Raw genomic sequence first — 24,469 nt, forward strand, 5'->3', positions numbered from 1 at the left:
CCCCATCCAATCTCTGTAGCATTTCTGCGTTTCCAGCACAAGAAAAAAGTACAAAAAAGTGCGGTGTAGTGTTTGGTGGCCAAACCTTTTCAAGGGAACAGTATATTTAAGATTTTTGTGATGCAACATGTGCGACCCGTAAACAACTTGTTCCTAAGCTGCGACATTTAAAGCATGAAAATCCTGGAAGCCATCCTTTCATTTCGTACCCAGCAGTATTGAAATATCATGAAGATGCACATGTTAAAACATTGCAGAGTTGATGTAACTAGTTTATTGTGTACTCTGATATGTACGTGCGTTTAACTTGTCATTTTTTTTTTCTTTTGGAAAAACATGGTTTTTTTGTCAAGTAGTGCAAGTGTAATATGGGCACAAAGTATGTAATTTTTATGAACTTTTCAAGCCACAGTGATTGAATAAAATGTTTTTGATTTTCACAAATTATTCACTATTGCACATAGTGTCTCTTATAAAAACGTTTCTTTTATCATGTAAATTTAGCAAGTCTTCATTAGGGTGAACATATTTTCGGTACATATCCTTCTGTAAATTAGTAGTGAAAAAAATGCTACTTGGTTTATTTTGTTAATTATCAACCTAAGTGCCCTGTGACATGTGATCATTAGATAAGCATTCGCTTACTATTTGTTTTCTTTTTGATCTGACGACATCGCCTAGATTATTTTTCATTCTTATCCTTTTCTTTTTGGAGTTTTAACCAATATTTGTTGGTAACTTCGGTTTCGTGTATGGTCAAATATTGTTTTTGTTGTTTTGTTGTTCAGGTCTTGGGTTGGGGCATTATAATATGCAATAATCATTGTGAAAATAATTTGTGAAATGGTGATACTAAAATTTTATCTTTAAATGTTAGGGGCTGTTCCACTAGTGAACAAGCAGCCTCTCAGCTGAGATAGCTCCGCTGTTAGTAATGCACATTTCAATTAAAGAACAGAAGATATCATTAGAAAATGAACAATATGCATAGTATCAATGCAATGGGACTTGCTGTTTTCAACAAGAATTCAAAAATATAATTTTTAACCATAAATGATTGTGGTTTTTAACAAGAAGGAAATATCACTTTTTACCAAAAATGACAAAAATATTCATCAAAATTAGAGAATTGAAGATATCATCATGAAATGAACAAATTTGAGAGTGGTCCATATGTAGTATCTATATATGTAATATCAAAGCAATTGAACTTGTTGTTTTTAACAAGAAGTCAAAAATATCACTTTTTACCAAAAATGACAAAAATATTCACCAAAATTAGAGAATTGAAGATATCATTACAAAATGAACAAATCTGAGAAAGATACACATGTAGTACCTATATAATATGTAATATCAAAGCAATTGGACTTACGGTTTTTAACAAGAAGTCAAAAATATCACTTTTTACCAAAAATTACAAAAATATTCACCAAAATTAGAGAATTAAAGATATCATCATGAAATGAACAAATCTGAGAGAGGTGAAAAGCTGAAAATTAACTAATTATGCTAATAAGGTGATTAATATGCACAAATATTTACCCAAAAACTAATTAGGTCTCTGCATAGTCCTCAAGTAACAATGTACCAAGTTTCATTGAAATGTGATCATTACTACTCGAAATATCAAAAGCTGAAAATTTTATTAATTATGCAATTTAGGTAATTAATTACCCTAAAAACTATCAGGTCTGTGCAGTATCATATGACATCTATGTACCAAGTTTTATTGAAATGTTATGATTAGTACTTGAGATATCAGTGAAAAAGCCGAAAATTGATTAATCATTATGTAAATTAGGTAATTAATAATATTAACAGATTTTTACCCAAAACTAATCAAATCTGCGCATTAGTTCAGAGCATCCATGTGCCAAGTTTCATTGAAATCCAATGAGTGGTTCTTCAAAAATCAGTGGAACAGTCATAGAACAGCTAAAAATTAGCTAATTATCATGCAAATTAGGTAATTAATATTAATAGATTTTTACCAAAACCTAATCAACTCTGCGCATTATCCCAGAGCATCAGTTCTATGTACCAAGTTTCACCAAAATTTGATTAGTGGTTCTTGAGATAACGGTGGAACAAAAAAAGTGACATACATACAGACATACAGACAGGGTAACTGCAAAGACTCCCTTTTGTGCTTCGCACACGGGAGTCAAAAACATATCTTGTTACGTGTTGCCATGCCAATAAACACTAGAATTTGTTAGTTCCCCTACAACAATCTGGAAACCATAAAGGTCATGTCATATAATCCCATTTCACAAAATGATACCCACTAGAAGAATAAATAGAAAACCATTGTGTAAAAAACAGACATGCTTTAGAGGGTGTATATACTCTTTAATTCACTACTCAACAGGCTGACACACTGTCACGTTAAATGATTGGTATATGGTCAGCATACACGTCACCTCAAAAGGACCTGCTTACCATACTTATTTTCTGGTTCCTTTGATCTGATTATGAAACAAAATTGTCAGGGACATGTAATCTAAAAGGTACAATGTATGTACCAAATTTTGAACAAAAACTGACAAAGCATGCATAAGATAGCACATTTTCAAAAAACAAAATGGATGCCAATCCGCCACCTTTGATTGAATCAGTAAACCACTGCACGTGCATATGACCCAGATGAAGTACTAGGCACATGCAAAGAATAAACAGATTTGTTCCACAGGGTTCTGAAATACACTTCGAACGGACAGACTGACGGACGGAGAAGAAATTATTATTGTTCGAACAGGGACTAACAGCAAAACTAGTGTACGAATGGACACTGAATGTAAGTAATACTGCCCAGTAACACTAGTGTACAAATGGACACTGAATGTAAGTAATACTGCCCAGTAACACTAGTGTACGAATGGACACTGAATGTAAGTAATACTGCCCAGTAACATTAGTGTACGAATAGACACTGAATGTAAGTAATACTGCCCAGTAACACTAGTGTATGAATGGACGCTGAATGTAAGTAATACTGCCCAGTAACACTAGTGTATGAATGGACACTGAATGTAAGTAATACTGCCCAGTAACACTAGTGTACGAATGGACGCTGAATGTAAGTAATACTGCCCAGTAACACTAGTGTACGAATGGACACTGAATGTAAGTAATACTGCCCAGTAACACTAGTGTACGAATGGACACTGAATGTAAGTAATACTGCCCAGTAACACTAGTGTACGATAGATACTGAATGTAAGTAATACTGCCCAGTAACACTAGTGTACGAATGGACACTGAATGTAAGTAATACTGCCCAGTAACACTAGTGTACGAATAGACAGTGAATGTAAGTAATACTGCCCAGTAACACTAGTGTACAAATGGAAACTGAATGTAAGTAATACTGCCCAGTAACACTAGTGTACAAATGGACACTGAATGTAAGTAATACTGCCCAGTAACACTAGTGTATGAATAGACAGTGAATGTAAGTAATACTGCCCAGTAACACTAGTGTACGAATGGACACTGAATGTAAGTAATACTGCCCAGTAACACTAGTGTACAAATGGACACTGAATGTAAGTAACACTGCCCAGTAACACTAGTGTATGAATAGACAGTGAATGTAAGTAATACTGCCCAGTAACACTAGTGTACGAATGGACACTGAATGTAAGTAATACTGCCCAGTAACACGAGTGTATGAATGGACACTGAATGTAAGTAATACTGCCCAGTAACACTAGTATACGAATAGACAGTGAATGTAAGTAATACTGCCCAGTAACACTAGTGTACAAATGGAAACTGAATGTAAGTAATACTGCCCAGTAACACTAGTGAATGAATGGACACTGAATGTAAGTAATACTGCCCAGTAACACTAGTGTACAAATGGACACTGAATGTAAGTAATACTGCCCAGTAACACTAGTGTACAAATGGACACTGAATGTAAGTAATACTGCCCAGTAACACTACTGTACAAATGGACACTGAATGTAAGTAATACTGCCCAGTAACACTAGTGTACAAATGGACACTGAATGTAAGTAATACTGCCCAGTAACACTAGTGTACAAATGGACACTGAATGTAAGTAATACTGCCCAGTAACACTAGTGTACAAATGGACACTGACTGTAAGTAATACTGCCCAGTAACACTAGTGTACAAATGGACACTGAATGTAAGTAATACTGCCCAGTAACACTAGTGTACAAATGGACACTGAATGTAAGTAATACTGCCCAGTAACACTAGTGTACAAATGGACACTGAATGTAAGTAATACTGCCCAGTAACGCTAGTGTACAAATGGACACTGAATGTAAGTAATACTGCCCAGTAACATTAGTGTACGAATAGACACTGAATGTAAGTAATACTGCCCAGTAACACTAGTGTACAAATGGACACTGAATGTAAGTAATACTTCCCAGTAACACTAGTGTACAAATGGACACTGAATGTAAGTAATACTGCGCAGTAACACTAGTGTACAAATGGACACTGAATGTAAGTAATACTGCCCAGTAACACTAGTGTACAAATGGACACTGAATGTAAGTAATACTGCCCAGTAACACTAGTGTACAAATGGACACTGAATGTAAGTAATACTGCCCAGTAACATTAGTGTACGAATAGACACTGAATGTAAGTAATACTGCCCAGTAACACTAGTGTACAAATGGACACTGAATGTAAGTAATACTGCCCAGTAACACTAGTGTACAAATGGACACTGAATGTAAGTAATACTGCCCAGTAACACTAGTGTACAAATGGACACAGAATGTAAGTAATACTGCCCAGTAACACTAGTGTACAAATGGACACTGAATGTAAGTAATACTGCCCAGTAACACTAGTGTACAAATGGACACTGAATGTAAGTAATACTGCCCAGTAACACTAGTGTACAAATGGACACTGAATGTAAGTAATACTGCCCAGTAACACTAGTGTACAAATGGACATTGAATGTAAGTAATACTGCCCAGTAACACTAGTGTACGAATAGACACTGAATGTAAGTAATACTGCCCAGTAACACTAGTGCACGAATGGACACTGAATGTAAGTAATACTGCCCAGTAACACTAGTGTACAAATGGACACTGAATGTAAGTAATACTGCCCAGTAACACTAGTGTACAAATGGACACTGAATGTAAGTAATACTGCCCAGTAACACTAGTGTACAAATGGACACTGAATGTAAGTAATACTGCCCAGTAACACTAGTGTACGAATGGACACTGAATGTAAGTAATACTGCCCAGTAACACTAGTGTACGAATGGACACTGAATGTAAGTAATACTGCCCAGTAACACTAGTGTACAAATGGACACTGAATGTAAGTAATACTGCCCAGTAACACTAGTGTACGAATGGACACTGAATGTAAGTAATACTGCCCAGTAACATTAGTGTACGAATGGACACTGAATGTAAGTAATACTGCCCAGTAACACAAGTGTACGAATGGACACTGAATGTAAGTAATACTGCCCAGTAACACTAGTGTACAAATGGACACTGAATGTAAGTAATACTGCCCAGTAACACTAGTGAATGAATGTACACTGAATGTAAGTAATACTGCCCAGTAACACTAGTGTACAAATGGACACTGAATGTAAGTAATACTGCCCAGTAACACTAGTGTACAAATGGACACTGAATGTAAGTAATACTGCCCAGTAACACTAGTGTACAAATGAACACTGAATGTAAGTAATACTGCCCAGTAACACTACTGTACAAATGGACACTGAATGTAAGTAATACTGCCCAGTAACACTAGTGTACAAATGGACACTGAATGTAAGTAATACTGCCCAGTAACACTAGTGTACAAATGGACACTGAATGTAAGTAATACTGCCCAGTAACACTAGTGTACAAATGGACACTGAATGTAAGTAATACTGCCCAGTAACACTAGTGTACAAATGGACACTGAATGTAAGTAATACTGCCCAGTAACACTAGTGTACAAATGGACACTGAATGTAAGTAATACTGCCCAGTAACACTAGTGTACAAATGGACACTGAATGTAAGTAATACTGCCCAGTAACACTAGTGTACAAATGGACACTGAATGTAAGTAATACTGCCCAGTAACATTAGTGTACGAATAGACACTGAATGTAAGTAATACTGCCCAGTAACACTAGTGTACAAATGGACACTGAATGTAAGTAATACTGCCCAGTAACACTAGTGTACAAATGGACACTGAATTTAAGTAATACTGCCCAGTAACACTAGTGTACAAATGGACACAGAATGTAAGTAATACTGCCCAGTAACACTAGTGTACAAATGGACACTGAATGTAAGTAATACTGCCCAGTAACACTAGTCTATGAATGGACATTGAATGTAAGTAATACTGCCCAGTAACACTAGTGTACAAATGGACACTGAATGTAAGTAATACTGCCCAGTAACATTAGTGTACGAATGGACACTGAATGTAAGTAATACTGCCCAGTAACACTAGTGTACAAATGGACACTGAATGTAAGTAATACTGCCCAGTAACACTAGTGTACAAATGGACACTGAATGTAAGTAATACTGCCCAGTAACACTAGTGTACAAATGGACACTGAATATAAGTAATACTGCCCAGTAACACTAGTGTACAAATGGACACTGAATGTAAGTAATACTGCCCAGTAACACTAGTGTACAAATGGACACTGAATGTAAGTAATACTGCCCAGTAACATTAGTGTACGAATGGACACTGAATGTAAGTAATACTGCCCAGTAACACTAGTGTACAAATGGACACTGAATGTAAGTAATACTGCCCAGTAACACTAGTGTACGAATGGACACTGAATGTAAGTAATACTGCCCAGTAACACTAGTGTACAAATGGACACTGAATGTAAGTAATACTGCCCAGTAACACTAGTGTACAAATGGACACTGAATGTAAGTAATACTGCCCAGTAACACTAGTGTACAAATGGACACTGAATGTAAGTAATACTGCCCAGTAACACTAGTGTATGAATGGACACTGAATGTAAGTAATACTGCCCAGTAACACTAGTGTACGAATGGACACTGAATGTAAGTAATACTGCCCAGTAACACTAGTGTACGAATGGACACTGAATGTAAGTAATACTGCCCAGTAACACTAGTGTACAAATGGACACTGAATGTAAGTAATACTGCCCAGTAACACTAGTGTACGAATAGACACTGAATGTAAGTAATACTGCCCAGTAACACTAGTGTACAAATGGACACTGAATGTAAGTAATACTGCCCAGTAACACTAGTGTACAAATGGACACTGAATGTAAGTAATACTGCCCAGTAACATTAGTGTACGAATAGACACTGAATGTAAGTAATACTGCCCAGTAACACTAGTGTACAAATGGACACTGAATGTAAGTAATACTTCCCAGTAACACTAGTGTACAAATGGACACTGAATGTAAGTAATACTGCGCAGTAACACTAGTGTACAAATGGACACTGAATGTAAGTAATACTGCCCAGTAACACTAGTGTACAAATGGACACTGAATGTAAGTAATACTGCCCAGTAACACTAGTGTACAAATGGACACTGAATGTAAGTAATACTGCCCAGTAACATTAGTGTACGAATAGACACTGAATGTAAGTAATACTGCCCAGTAACACTAGTGTACAAATGGACACTGAATGTAAGTAATACTGCCCAGTAACACTAGTGTACAAATGGACACTGAATGTAAGTAATACTGCCCAGTAACACTAGTGTACAAATGGACACTGAATGTAAGTAATACTGCCCAGTAACACTAGTGTACAAATGGACACTGAATGTAAGTAATACTGCCCAGTAACACTAGTGTACAAATGGACACTGACTGTAAGTAATACTGCCCAGTAACACTAGTGTACAAATGGACACTGAATGTAAGTAATACTGCCCAGTAACACTAGTGTACAAATGGACACTGAATGTAAGTAATACTGCCCAGTAACACTAGTGTACAAATGGACACTGAATGTAAGTAATACTGCCCAGTAACGCTAGTGTACAAATGGACACTGAATGTAAGTAATACTGCCCAGTAACATTAGTGTACGAATAGACACTGAATGTAAGTAATACTGCCCAGTAACACTAGTGTACAAATGGACACTGAATGTAAGTAATACTTCCCAGTAACACTAGTGTACAAATGGACACTGAATGTAAGTAATACTGCGCAGTAACACTAGTGTACAAATGGACACTGAATGTAAGTAATACTGCCCAGTAACACTAGTGTACAAATGGACACTGAATGTAAGTAATACTGCCCAGTAACACTAGTGTACAAATGGACACTGAATGTAAGTAATACTGCCCAGTAACATTAGTGTACGAATAGACACTGAATGTAAGTAATACTGCCCAGTAACACTAGTGTACAAATGGACACTGAATGTAAGTAATACTGCCCAGTAACACTAGTGTACAAATGGACACTGAATGTAAGTAATACTGCCCAGTAACACTAGTGTACAAATGGACACAGAATGTAAGTAATACTGCCCAGTAACACTAGTGTACAAATGGACACTGAATGTAAGTAATACTGCCCAGTAACACTAGTGTACAAATGGACACTGAATGTAAGTAATACTGCCCAGTAACACTAGTGTACAAATGGACACTGAATGTAAGTAATACTGCCCAGTAACACTAGTGTACAAATGGACATTGAATGTAAGTAATACTGCCCAGTAACACTAGTGTACGAATAGACACTGAATGTAAGTAATACTGCCCAGTAACACTAGTGCACGAATGGACACTGAATGTAAGTAATACTGCCCAGTAACACTAGTGTACAAATGGACACTGAATGTAAGTAATACTGCCCAGTAACACTAGTGTACAAATGGACACTGAATGTAAGTAATACTGCCCAGTAACACTAGTGTACAAATGGACACTGAATGTAAGTAATACTGCCCAGTAACACTAGTGTACGAATGGACACTGAATGTAAGTAATACTGCCCAGTAACACTAGTGTACGAATGGACACTGAATGTAAGTAATACTGCCCAGTAACACTAGTGTACAAATGGACACTGAATGTAAGTAATACTGCCCAGTAACACTAGTGTACGAATGGACACTGAATGTAAGTAATACTGCCCAGTAACATTAGTGTACGAATGGACACTGAATGTAAGTAATACTGCCCAGTAACACAAGTGTACGAATGGACACTGAATGTAAGTAATACTGCCCAGTAACACTAGTGTACAAATGGACACTGAATGTAAGTAATACTGCCCAGTAACACTAGTGAATGAATGTACACTGAATGTAAGTAATACTGCCCAGTAACACTAGTGTACAAATGGACACTGAATGTAAGTAATACTGCCCAGTAACACTAGTGTACAAATGGACACTGAATGTAAGTAATACTGCCCAGTAACACTAGTGTACAAATGAACACTGAATGTAAGTAATACTGCCCAGTAACACTACTGTACAAATGGACACTGAATGTAAGTAATACTGCCCAGTAACACTAGTGTACAAATGGACACTGAATGTAAGTAATACTGCCCAGTAACACTAGTGTACAAATGGACACTGAATGTAAGTAATACTGCCCAGTAACACTAGTGTACAAATGGACACTGAATGTAAGTAATACTGCCCAGTAACACTAGTGTACAAATGGACACTGAATGTAAGTAATACTGCCCAGTAACACTAGTGTACAAATGGACACTGAATGTAAGTAATACTGCCCAGTAACACTAGTGTACAAATGGACACTGAATGTAAGTAATACTGCCCAGTAACACTAGTGTACAAATGGACACTGAATGTAAGTAATACTGCCCAGTAACATTAGTGTACGAATAGACACTGAATGTAAGTAATACTGCCCAGTAACACTAGTGTACAAATGGACACTGAATGTAAGTAATACTGCCCAGTAACACTAGTGTACAAATGGACACTGAATTTAAGTAATACTGCCCAGTAACACTAGTCTATGAATGGACATTGAATGTAAGTAATACTGCCCAGTAACACTAGTGTACAAATGGACACTGAATGTAAGTAATACTGCCCAGTAACATTAGTGTACGAATAGACACTGAATGTAAGTAATACTGCCCAGTAACACTAGTGTACAAATGGACACTGAATGTAAGTAATACTGCCCAGTAACACTAGTGTACAAATGGACACTGAATGTAAGTAATACTGCCCAGTAACACTAGTCTATGAATGGACATTGAATGTAAGTAATACTGCCCAGTAACACTAGTGTACAAATGGACACTGAATGTAAGTAATACTGCCCAGTAACAATAGTGTACGAATGGACACTGAATGTAAGTAATACTGCCCAGTAACACTAGTGTACAAATGGACACTGAATGTAAGTAATACTGCCCAGTAACACTAGTGTACAAATGGACACTGAATGTAAGTAATACTGCCCAGTAACACTAGTGTACAAATGGACACTGAATATAAGTAATACTGCCCAGTAACACTAGTGTACAAATGGACACTGAATGTAAGTAATACTGCCCAGTAACACTAGTGTACAAATGGACACTGAATGTAAGTAATACTGCCCAGTAACATTAGTGTACGAATGGACACTGAATGTAAGTAATACTGCCCAGTAACACTAGTGTACAAATGGACACTGAATGTAAGTAATACTGCCCAGTAACACTAGTGTACGAATGGACACTGAATGTAAGTAATACTGCCCAGTAACACTAGTGTACAAATGGACACTGAATGTAAGTAATACTGCCCAGTAACACTAGTGTACAAATGGACACTGAATGTAAGTAATACTGCCCAGTAACACTAGTGTACAAATGGACACTGAATGTAAGTAATACTGCCCAGTAACACTAGTGTACGAATAGACACTGAATGTAAGTAATACTGCCCAGTAACACTAGTGTACAAATGGACACTGAATGTAAGTAATACTGCCCAGTAACACTAGTGTACAAATGGACACTGAATGTAAGTAATACTGCCCAGTAACACTAGTGTACAAATGGACACAGAATGTAAGTAATACTGCCCAGTAACACTAGTGTACAAATGGACACTGAATGTAAGTAATACTGCCCAGTAACACTAGTGTACAAATGGACACTGAATGTAAGTAATACTGCCCAGTAACACTAGTCTATGAATGGACATTGAATGTAAGTAATACTGCCCAGTAACACTAGTGTACGAATAGACACTGAATGTAAGTAATACTGCCCAGTAACACTAGTGTACAAATGGACACTGAATGTAAGTAATACTGCCCAGTAACATTAGTGTACGAATGGACACTGAATGTAAGTAATACTGCCCAGTAACACTAGTGTACAAATGGACACTGAATGTAAGTAATACTGCCCAGTAACACTAGTGTACAAATGGACACTGAATGTAAGTAATACTGCCCAGTAACACTAGTGTACAAATGGACACTGAATGTAAGTAATACTGCCCAGTAACACTAGTGTACAAATGGACACTGAATGTAAGTAATACTGCCCAGTAACACTAGTGTACAAATGGACACTGAATGTAAGTAATACTGCCCAGTAACATTAGTGTATGAATGGACACTGAATGTAAGTAATACTGCCCAGTAACACTAGTGTACAAATGGACACTGAATGTAAGTAATACTGCCCAGTAACACTAGTGTACGAATGGACACTGAATGTAAGTAATACTGCCCAGTAACACTAGTGTACAAATGGACACTGAATGTAAGTAATACTGCCCAGTAACACTAGTGTACAAATGGACACTGAATGTAAGTAATACTGCCCAGTAACACAAGTGTACGAATGGACACTGAATGTAAGTAATACTGCCCAGTAACACAAGTGTACGAATGGACACTGAATGTAAGTAATACTGCCCAGTAACACTAGTGTACGAATGGACGCTGAATGTAAGTAATACTGCCCAGTAACACTAGTGTACGAATGGACACTGAATGTAAGTAATACTGCCCAGTAACACTAGTGTACAAATGGACACTGAATGTAAGTAATACTGCCCAGTAACACTAGTGTACGAATGGACACTGAATGTAAGTAATACTGCCCAGTAACACTAGTGTACGAATGGACACTGAATGTAAGTAATACTGCCCAGTAACACTAGTGTACGAATGGACACTGAATGTAACAATAGTAACAATAGTGTACAAATGGACACTGAATGTAAGTAATACTGCCCAGTAACACTAGTGTACGAATGGACACTGAATGTAAGTAATACTGCCCAGTAACACTAGTCTATGAATGGACACTGAATGTAAGTAATACTGCCCAGTAACACTAGTGTACGAATGGACACTGAATGTTTCCTATTAAACAATTCAAGGCATACTCTTATTATAGACACCTACACACTGTGATATCACTTGAACAAAATAACATTGCATATACTGTAAAAACTAACTGTAGTAAAAAACAATTATATCTGGAGTGAGCGAATTAATAGGATACAAATGGAAATTATTTTTTTCAGGAGCGAATTAATAGGATACATTTTGATTGGTTTAATTTGAACTTGTTTTCACCAATTTAATAGTGATCAAGATGTTATTTTGTGTCTTTGGGTGGTTTAGGGACAGTGGCTAAACAAGAGACATCACAGGGAAACAGAGCAGAACAGACGGCAAGCAACTCAACCAAAAGTTGATAAATATGTAAACAAACAATCAATGCGTTGCTAAAAAGTAGCTGTCTGATCGTACCGCTTTTTTTTATTTTTCTAGCCAAGTACGTCAGACACAAAACAAAACTTTTTACACACACACACATATTTTGTATGGTATATGTCTTATTTATGCCATCTCGCCGTCCCGAATCATTCACACATTTTCATACATACCAGGTATCATTAGAAAATGAACAAATCTTAAAGAGATCTATCTGAGGTACCTACATGTATAACATCAAAACAATCGAATTTGCGTTGTTTAACAAGAAGTCGAAAATATCACTTTTTAACAAAAATATTCATCAAAATTGAAGAATTGAAAATATCATCATGAAATGAACAAATCTACCTGTAGTACCTATATATTATCACGAAATGAACAAATCTGAGAGAGGACTACCTGTAGTACCTATATGTATAATTATATCAAAGCAATCAGACTTGCAGTCTTTAACAAGAAGTCAAAAATATCACTTTTCATCAAAAATGACAAAAAAAATATTCATCAAAATTAGAGATTTGAAGATATCACATTGAAACTGTGCGACACACTATACCAAAACATAAAATCAATGAAAGAAAATGCCCTTGATGAATCTTACTTGAGGATAAAGTTCATTTTATCACTCAATGTAAACTTTACACAGATGAAAGAAAACTTCTGTGTTCTAGGGTCTCATTTACATGCTTTTATATTTCTGTACAGTGATAATAAAGTATTCTATTTTATTCTATTCTATAAATGAACCAGCTATACCAAACTTGAAGTACATTAAGATTATACATTGGTTGATAATACTTTATAGTTTAAAAAACAAATTTTACCAAAAATTACTTAAGTTATTTTGGCCACAAGTGTTAATGACAACCATGCCACTTTTGGTGATGACGATGAAAACACTGACAACCACTATACCTTGCCACTTCAATATCATTACATTAAAAAAAAACGAAAATAGAATGTTTTCTGTTTGCAGAATGTTAAACAATTTTGAAAATTTCCCATACCTGCAGTTTTCATACCAAATGGTGGGGGATACTGACTCATTTGAACATCCCATTTCATAAAGCCAGGGGACAGAAAAGGTGGATAATCTTCTTTAAATCTACAATAAAAATAAATTTCACATTTATCACTATCACTCTTTATGACATCACAAAATAAATTCTGACATGTTTCAACTGTGACTGTGATACATGAATAGGCATGTGGTGACTGTGATGCATGAATAAGCATGTGGTGACAGTGATACATGAATAGGCATGTGGTGACAGTGATACATGAATAGGCATGTGGTGACTGTGATACATGAACATGCATGTGGTGACTGTGATGCATGAACATGCATGTGGTGACTGTGATACATGAATAGGCATGTGGTGACTGTGATACATGAATAGGCATGTGGTGACTGTGACACATGAACAGGCATGTGGTGACTGTGACACATGAACAGGCATGTGGTGACTGTGATGCATGAATAGGCATGTGGTGACTGTGATGCATGAATAAGCAAGTGGTGACTGTGATGCATGAACAGGCATGTGGTGACTGTGATGCATGAATAGGCATGTGGTGACTGCGATGCATGAATAAGCATGTGGTGACTGCGATGCATGAATAAGCATGTGGTGACTGTGATACATGAACAGGCATGTGGTGACTGTGATGCATGAATAAGCATGTGGTGACTGTGATACATGAATAGGCATGTGGTGACTGTGATGCATGAATAGGCATGTGGTGACTGTGATGCATGAACAGGCATGTGGTGACTGTGATGCATGAATAGGCATGTGGTGATTGTGATGCATGAATAGGCATGTGGTGACTGTGATGCATGAATAGGCATGTGGTGACTGTGATGCATGAATAAGCATGTGGTGACTGTGATGCATGAATAAGCATGTGGTGACTGTGATACATGAATAAGCAAGTGGTGACTGTGATACATGAACAGGCATGTGGTGACTGTGATGCATGAATAAGCATGTGGTGACTGCGATGCGTGAATAAGCATGTGGTGACTGTGATACATGAACAGGCATGTGGTGACTGTGATGCATGAATAAGCATGTGGTGACTGTGATACATGAATAGGCATGTGGAGACTGTGATACATGAATAGGCATGTGGAGACTATGATACATGAATAGGCATGTGGAGACTATGATACATGAATAGGCATGTGGCGACTGTGCTACATGAACAGGCATGTGGCGACTGTGATACATGAACAGGCATGAGGTGACTGATACATGAATAGGCATGTGGTGACTGATACATGAATAGGCATGTGGTGAATGTGATACATGAATAGGCATGAGGCGAATGTGATACATGAACAGGCATGTGGTGACTGCAACACATGAACAGGCATGTGGTGACTGCAACACATGAACAGGCATGTGGTGACTGCAACACATGAACAGGCATGTGGTGACTGCAACACATGAACAGGCATGTGGTGACTGCAACACATGAACAGGCATGTGGTGACTGTGATACATGAACAGCCATGTGGTGACTGTGATACATGAACAGCCATGTGGTGACTGTGATACATGAATAGGCATGTGGCGACTGTGCTACATGAACAGGCATGTGGAGACTGTGATACATGAACAGGCATGTGGTGACTGTGACACATGAATAGGCATGTCAGGGTTCTGCCCAGCCTGATTTGAGTGCCGGTCGCTAATTAATATTCATGAGGTCATTAATATTCATGAGCTAATTAATATTCATTTTCTTTAATTTTTTTAACTTTCATTTTAAATATTTCAATGTAAAATTAATCTGATTTGATAAAAGTGAAAAAATATATGCACTTTATTTTCGCAATCACGTCTAAAATACGTATATTTAGACATTGACCTCTGACCTGGCAGCCATTTTTTTTCAAAGCTTGTCGTCTGTTTGTTACGGCCAAAGTGGAAACAAGAATTTAATTGTTTTCTTTTCCAATGGAATGCTGGTAAATCACATTAATAGAGAAAAATAAGCATTCCTTGTATCGCTGACTGAATATAACTTATGAATTTAATTTTACGAACGAATCATGAAATCAAAAACATCAATGAAGGTTACTACACTCGAGTGCAAGTGCAGATTAAACAAACGACAAAAGTTAAATTAATGATACACTAATGAAAGCGTTAACTAAACTGAATAGCAACTTCCAAATTTACAGCCTGTGTCTCGTACCAGAAAAGTGAAAAACTGAAGATTCTACTGGTATTGGTGGGTGGTACCATTATTTTTAATTCAGGGGAGGTCAACTGGCTGGCAGTAGTAAGACCCCTTTATAAAATATCTAACTTAAACAAATATTGATAGTAATTGGTGTGAATCGCATGAACAGATTAGCTTACCTATTTGTAAATAACCTCATATTGCTTAGTGACTTCTTTATTGTACAGTTTGGGTAAACGGCAATGGGTAGTGGTTTTACCTCTACAGACGTGTCATTACTTTTCTTACTATCTGATATGTTCTTTGATGATGAAAATACACTGCAATAAAAAAACAACAGACAACAGACTTGGATTAAGAAGGCAATAAATGAACTGAACTCTGGGTCCAGAATGTCAGAAATGTTTGATTTTGATGAATTTTAACATTAAATTGGCCGCTTTTCTGTATCCCAGAATGTATGATGTGTTTGTAAAGTTTGAATGTGATTGGTCCAGGCATGTCCAAGATAGAGATGGGCACATTTACACGCATTGACAGACAAACACACAAAGGATAATTCATGTCTGAATAAACTGTATTTGCGTAACATATAAATATATAAATCAAAAACGAATTCCTGAAAATCAAGTCTGCTAGGGACGTCGGTCTTCAAGTGACTGACTGTATAGGTGACTTGAGGCACAAACAAAAATGATATGACCTCTGACATTACGACTGTGATGGAACTGTCGACTTTCACTGGGGTTAAGACACCTAGTCAGTTACTTTCACTGGGGTTAAGACACCAAGTCAGTGACTTTCATTGGGGTTGAGACACCGAGTCAGTGACTTTCACTGGGGTTGGGACACCGAGTCATTGAATTTCATTGAGGTTGAGAGACTGAATCAGTTACTTTCACTGGGGTTGAGACACCGAGTCAGTGACTTTCACTGGGGTTGGGACACCGAGTCATTGAATTTCATTGAGGTTGAGAGACTGAATCAATTACTTTCACTGGGGTTGAGACATCGAGTCAGTGACTTTCACTGGGGTTGGGACACCGAGTCAGTGACTTTCATTGGGATTAAGACACCAAGTCAGTGACTTTCACTGGGGTTGGGACACTGAGTCATTGACTTTCACTGGGGTTGGGACACTGGGTCAGTGACTTTCACTGGGGTTGAGACACCGAGTCAGTGTCTTTCACTAGGGTTGGGACACCGGGTCAGTGACTTTCACTGGGGTTGAGACACTGGGTCAGTGACTTTCACTGGGGTTGAGACACTGAGTCAGTGACTTTCACTGGGGTTGAGACACTGGGTCAGTTACTTTCACTGGGGTTAAGACACCAAGTCAGTGACTTTCACTGGGGTTAAGACACCAAGTCAGTGACTTTCACTGGGGTTGGGACACCGAGTCAGTGACTTTCATTGAGGTTGAGACACCAAGTCAGTGACTTTCACTGGGGTTAAGACACTGGGTCAGTGACTTTCACTGGGGTTGAGACACCGAGTCAGTTACTTTCACTGGGGTTGGGACACCGAGTCAGTGACTTTCACTGGGGTTAAGACACCGAGTCATTGACTTTCATTGAGGTTGAGACACTGAGTCAGTGACTTTCACTGGGGTTGGGACACCGAGTCATTGAATTTCATTGGGGTTGAAAGACTGAATCTGTTACTTTCACTGGGGTTGAGACACAGAGTCAGTTACTTTCACTGGGGTTGAGACACCGAGTCAGTTACTTTCACTGGGGTTGAGACACCGAGTCAGTTACTTTCACTGGGGTTGAGACACCGAGTCAGTTACTTTCACTGGGGTTGAGACACCGAGTCAGTTACTTTCACTGGGGTTGAGACACCGAGTCAGTTACTTTCACTGGGATTGTGACACTGAGTCAGTTACTTTCACTGGGGTTGAGACACCGAGTCATTGACTTTCATTGGGGTTGAGACACCAAGTCAGTGACTTTCACTGGGGTTAAGACACTGGGTCAGTGACTTTCACTGGGGTTGAGACACCAAGTCAGTGACTTTCATTGAGGTTGAGACACTGAGTCAGTGACTTTCACTGGGGTTGGGACACCGAGTCAGTTACTTTCACCGGGGTTGAGACACCGAGTCAGTTACTTTCACTGGGGTTGAGACACCGAGTCATTGACTTTCATTGGGGTTGAGACACCAAGTCATTGAATTTCATTGGGGTTGAGAGACTGAATCAGTTACTTTCACTGGGGTTGAGACACCGAGTCAGTTACTTTCACTGGGGTTGAGACACCGAGTCAGTTACTTTCACTGGGGTTGAGACACCGAGTCAGTTACTTTCACCGGGGTTGAGACACCGAGTCAGTTACTTTCACTGGGGTTGAGACACCGAGTCAGTTACTTTCACTGGGGTTGAGACACCGAGTCAGTTACTTTCACTGGGGTTGAGACACCGAGTCAGTTACTTTCACTGGGGTTGAGACACCGAGTCAGTTACTTTCACCGGGGTTGAGACACCGAGTCAGTTACTTTCACTGGGGTTGTGACACCGAGTCAGTGACTTTCACTGGGGTTAAGACACCAAGTCAGTTACTTTCACTGGGGTTGAGACACCGAGTCAGTTACTTTCACTGGGGTTGAGACACCAAGTCAGTTACTTTCACTGGGGTTGTGACACCGAGTCATTGACTTTCATTGAGGTTGTGACACCGAGTCATTGACTTTCATTGAGGTTAAGACACTGAGTCAGTGACTTTCACTGGGGTTGAGACACCGAGTCAGTTACTTTCACTGGGGTTGAGACACCGAGTCAGTTACTTTCACTGGGGTTAAGACACCAAGTCAGTTACTTTCACTGGGGGTGTGATACCGAGTCAGTAACTTTCACTGGGGTTGTGATATCGAGTCAGTGACTTTCACTGGGGTTGTGATACCGAGTCAGTGACTTTCACTGGGGTTGAGACACCAAGTCAGTGACTTTCATTGGGGTTGAGACACCAAGTCAGTGACTTTCATTGGGGTTGAGACACCAAGTCAGTGACTTTCATTGGGGTTGAGACACCGAGTCAGTTACTTTCACTGGGGTTGAGACACCGAGTCATTGACTTTCATTGGGGTTGAGACACCGAGTCAGTTACTTTCACTGGGGTTGAAACACTGAATCAGTTACTTTCACTGGGGTTGAGACACCGAGTCAGTGATTTTCACTGGGGTTGAGACACCGAGTCATTGACTTTCATTGGGGTTGAGACACCGAGTCATTGACTTTCATTGGGGTTGAGACACTGAGTCAGTTACTTTCACTGGGGTTGAGACAGCAAGTCATTGACTTTCACTGGGATTGAGATTCCAAGTCAGTGACTTTCACTGGGGTTAAGACACCAAGTCATTGACTTTCATCGGGGTCGAGACACTGGGTTAGTGACTTTGAATGTGGATACCAGTCACTGTTAGCATAGTGGTTGTCGCATCAGACTCATGATCGGTAGACCCCAGTTCAAATCCTACCTTAGGCTGAACATCAAAGGGTCCACCCCTACCCTGGGTGAGTGTGCCACAGACTCAATGGGAAGGTCATTTCCACTGGCCGAGATTCATTCACTAATGAATGCGACTTTGGGGGAACCTTGGTTAAGGTCCGCAGGTGCTTGTGTTCGACCGGGCCTGGTTGAAGCCAGAATAGCGCATTAAAATTGCCATTTGATAGGGAGATGGCCACACAGCCCTGTCATGTAGTCCCAAACAGGAAATGACTTCTGTGGCAAAATGCAATATGTGTCAGCACTAGCACTTGCAATTTGCACTTACAAAAAAAAGTCAGGAGAGACAACAATGACATTCAATGTCCGGAAATGTCGCCTGGCACAAGAACATTTTAAAAAAAAAAAAGACTTTGAATGTGGTTGATACACTGTATCAGCGACTTTCACTGGGGTTGAGACACTAAGTCATAGCGACTTGCACTGAGGTTGAGACACCGAGTCAGTCACTTTCACTTGGATTGAGACACTGAGTCGGTCATTTTGAACACAAACCAGATTTAACTGCAATATTCATACCGGTAATATACTCTCTACATAATATTCACTTTTCAACACTAATAGTTCCTGTACATTTTACCTAATTATACAGTGACATCAATTTGTAGTAGATTTGGCAAGTCTCATCATTTTATATTTGTCTTCATGATCATTTATTTGTCTTTATGGCAAACAGTTTGCCAACAATCAGTCTATGATGAAGAGGAAGTGAAAAACAAAATAAATGCTTTACAAAAATATACAGTACATGTAATTCAGTTCTTGTTTATATACTCCTCTAATTAGCATATGTACAACCTATTTACAAATTCAAACATGACTGTTTGGAGATCACTTTTTTTACTGTGGTAGTTTTTTTTTTTATCAATGGCTACCTATTTGCTCTATTATACCAGTTTGATGGTCCTAAAATTTCATTCCTCACAGAACAAGCGACCTTGTGGTCGGTAGAGCTCTGCTGTAATTGACAAGTGCAGAGGGCAGTGGCAGTTACTAGGTGAATAGGAGAAGTGAAATCTATGACAATTTAGTAATTGTGACAATGGTCACTGGAAGGGCATATCTTGTATTTGTGTATGTAATGCATAATATGTATAATTGATATATAAAGCAATCCAGCTGGTGGTTTTGGAGAAAATGTCGTTTGAATGATAGAGGTTGACGGACAATATATGACTGATGGTCAACCTACATGTATGATATGGTACATGGTTTGCTGACATGCGTTTATACATGCATGTGATATAATTGAAACAATTAACAATGACTATGTTTAGAATTTACCCGTCGTGTAAAGAGTGTTTTAAATTTTGTATTCAAATTTCAGGGCTGAAATGCATGCATACAGAGATAAAACAATTTTAGTACTGGTGGTTCATATGTAAATACAGACCATATATGATTTTCCACACTTACACAACAGAAAATTTTCATCAAAAAATGCACAATATACAGGTGTACATTTCCATTTGTGGCAATAACTATTTATATTTGTACCATCTGTAATAGATCTCTAAACATTGAAATTTTTATACCAAATATGGTCAAATAATATCACATCTCTTGTTGAATACCTTTGTTATAGCACTGATTACATGTCTCCATCTTCAACAGTGCTTGAGCTATTACAGTTTTGCATAAAATTTGTGCACACGGGAGTCTAAAATGGGTCAGCTTTTTGATAAATTTAGTCCAATTAATTGAACAAAATTAGAAACTTGACAATACATAAACATGCAAACCATCAGTCAAGAAAGCTTTTTAGCAGAAAATGTCAAGACACTAATGAACAATAAAAATACAATACGTAGCTCTGATCGACTTTGTTGTGAAGCCTATAAAAGCTCAATTGATCAATAACATCAACAGCTTTAATTATTCCTAGAAAGAATAGCAAAATTAGAAGTGAGTAGATATTTTTTTCTTTTAGGCAGGAATTGTAGTTTTCAATAAGAAGTCTAAAATATCACTTTTTACCAAAAATATTCTTTAGAATTAGAAAATTTAGGATATCATCATGAAATGAACAAATTTGAGAGAAGACCATCTGTAGTACCTATATGTATAATATCAAAGCAATCAGACTTGTGGTTTTTAACAAGAAGTCGAAAATATCACTTTTTACCAAACATGACAAAAATATTCATCAAAATTAGAGAATTGAAGATATCATTACAAAATGAACAATCTGAAAGCAGTCCACATGTAGTATGTACATGTATAATATCAAAGCAATCTGACTTGTAGTTTTCAAAAAGAAGTCGAAAATATCACTTTTTTACCAAAAATTACAAAAATATTCACCAAAATTAGAGAATTGAAGATATCATGAAATGAACAAATCTAAGCGAGGTCTACCCAAGGAACATACAAGACAAGAATTAAAGCATTCAGGCTTGTAGTTTTCAAGAAGAAGTCAAAAAAGTAAAAAGTTGACACGGATGACAGATGCCGACGGACAATCACTCATACAGTGTATGATAAGCTCCGCTTGACAAAGACGACAGTGGAGCTAAAATGGTGATCCCAACATGATGAAAACTATACCATAGTTTCTTTCTACAGAATATAATCAAAGACATATGGTAAAAGAAACAAATAAATCACACGGGTGCTGAGAGACCATTAGGGTCAATCTCCTAAAGTTCCTTGATATTCCTATAAGTCTAAACCATTTCTATAAGTTTGGGTTTTGAAATTAAGTGTATTCCCAATATCTGACATGAATCTGACTCTAATAACAAAAACAAGTAATTACATTCCATAGTCCCTTCCTTCCCAAGTAGTCAAACACCCTTGTATACATTGTGTCTACTAATAAAATATCAACTCCAGACATACTAGTAAATTTCCAGTCACACTATTGCTCATACAATCAATGTATGTATCAAGACCCTTTGGCATGAAGCATTGCAGAATCTCAAAACACTTCAAACCAAATTAATTCAAATCTCAAATAAAAATAATTAATGCAAGCTTTATATATAGTAGTTTGACTGAAAAGATCAAACTCAAAAACAATGTAACAGATATCCAGTATGTATGAGCATTGCAAATAATAATGTTCCAGTTACCATGTTTATTAAGCCTGAACAAGGCTGTTATCAATCTTAGTTTGCAAAATATACAGGACTTATTTTGCTCAATATCTGACTTGCTACTGTTTTTTGATGGTTAATTAATTTTCACTCAGACCATAGAGGTACATGTATTCACTGATTCATAGTTACATTTTTGATTTAAGCAGTGGTGAACACAAGTAGCCTGTCCGATAATTATATAATTTTTAGAATATTCAACTGATCAATCAGCTGGGTCAAAACTATTCCTTTTAAGGTCTATGCTACAATTAAATTTTGTCTGCTTACAACATCTCGTATTTCTCTGAAGCCTGATTAATTACTTTAACATACAGTACGTCCCAGTGCTTGTGTACGCCATTGTTAATGTCAAATATTGTTTGTGAGTGTGATTATTCTTTACAGTGATGTCTTTCATAGATTGAACCCAGCAACCAACCACTACTTTTTTTAAGGCTATGTTGATTATAAACATGTTTTAAATGCAGAGAAATTAATCAAATTAACCAAAACCAATCACTAGAAGAACTGTTAGGAAACTCTCTTGCTTCTTTTGTTAGGATATGTGTCTCGGTAAACATTTAAAAAAAGGGGAATTAGCATACTGCCGACGTTGTGGTGATCGTAATTTGCATAAAATTACATGTTCGGTGGAAGATGATTCCAACGATTGGGGTTTTCTGTAATGTTTTTTTTCATAACAAATTTATACAGCATTGTCAGGATTTAGTAGGAATATGAACACTGAAATAAAAATATATATATTCAGATTAAAACTGCACTATGAAACCATATAACTTCCTGTGTCACTTACATTGCCACTGGCAGCGGTCAGGAAAAAAAAGATGGCCGACATTGCTATATGGGAGTAAAATGTCTACAACTTTGATAAAATTAACATTGTTTAAACTATCATAGTGTTCTCATAAAAAACTCACAGATTATAATTTAATGTGCAAAATAAACTTATGAAACGTTCAGAGATGCATTTTTGGGGTAAAAATCTTTGTCGGCCATAAAAATTGTACACATCAACCTAGTATTTATTTGTAACACAACATTAGAATACCCAAACAATAACGTAGTAATGAATACTAACATTTTAGAACATTCCCAGACAAAGTTTTTTGGGTACAAAATGCCATGTTCAATTTCGATTCTCAGACGGCAAATCTGTCAACAAAACAAGCTATCAGTATTTTCATCCCCCCCCCTCCTGAAAACAACGAAACCCTGAACATCACACAACATTCGAACAGAAGTCGGTGACGCTTCTATGTCGATCTTTCGGCTTAATGAGCTCTATTTCTTCAATTTAGTTGACTCACATAGAAAACGAACGGCGATAGCAATATAAGCGAAGATGTCAGTGGTTTGACATGCATCAAAGTGAATACAATGGTAATTCGCATATCTAACAATAGAGTTTCCTAATCGTTCTTCTTGTAACCATGAGCAAATCAAGTTTAAGGCTGAAGTGGGCTTGGCAACCTCAGCCAATCACAAGCCGGTTTAGGGCTGATTTGCATAAATAAACAGTCAATCTGTGGCACTTACCCTGGTAATTCGTATTTCAAATTATTTGCATCTTTGGCTCACAGCCAGCAGCAACGTTAAACTTGGATAGCAGCCAGTTCGCTTCATAGATTAAGCCCAGCAACCAACAACAACTTTTTTAAAGCGAAACATTATCAGACTGACTTAGTCATTTTTGAAGATTAAAATCACATCGTAAAAATATTCCCATGTCTTTGGTCTCTGTGGAAATGAGTATGATTATTCTAAGTATCCAGTCTCAGTTCAAGTTGTGTTTGCAATGATTTTAAGCTGCATTTGGAACCTACATTGCAGATAAAACAGTTCACAACATCATTCTGCACTACGTTTATTTTTTATTGACGTCAAGAAAAGGCAATGGCAGTAGATTAACAAATAGGCAATGTT

The 24,469-nt window shown here is 37.6% G+C and overlaps 1 protein-coding gene across 1 annotated transcript in view; it reads right to left on the minus strand.

Moving 5' to 3' along the window:
* LOC102808665 (CMP-N-acetylneuraminate-beta-1,4-galactoside alpha-2,3-sialyltransferase-like) overlaps positions 1-24,469 on the minus strand; it is a 63,688-nt gene that overhangs the window by 19,076 nt on the left and 20,143 nt on the right. Inside the window, exons 4-5 of the mRNA XM_085503511.1 lie at positions 16,119-16,259; positions 13,752-13,849 (exon numbers count right to left, since the gene is read on the minus strand). Coding sequence (XP_085359637.1) covers positions 13,752-13,849; positions 16,119-16,259 — 239 coding nt within the window. The remainder of the gene's footprint in view (positions 1-13,751; positions 13,850-16,118; positions 16,260-24,469) is intronic.

The sequence above is a fragment of the Saccoglossus kowalevskii genome, chromosome 9 (genome assembly GCF_978046115.1).
Source record: "Saccoglossus kowalevskii chromosome 9, keSacKowa6.1, whole genome shotgun sequence".
NCBI lineage: Eukaryota > Metazoa > Hemichordata > Enteropneusta > Harrimaniidae > Saccoglossus > Saccoglossus kowalevskii.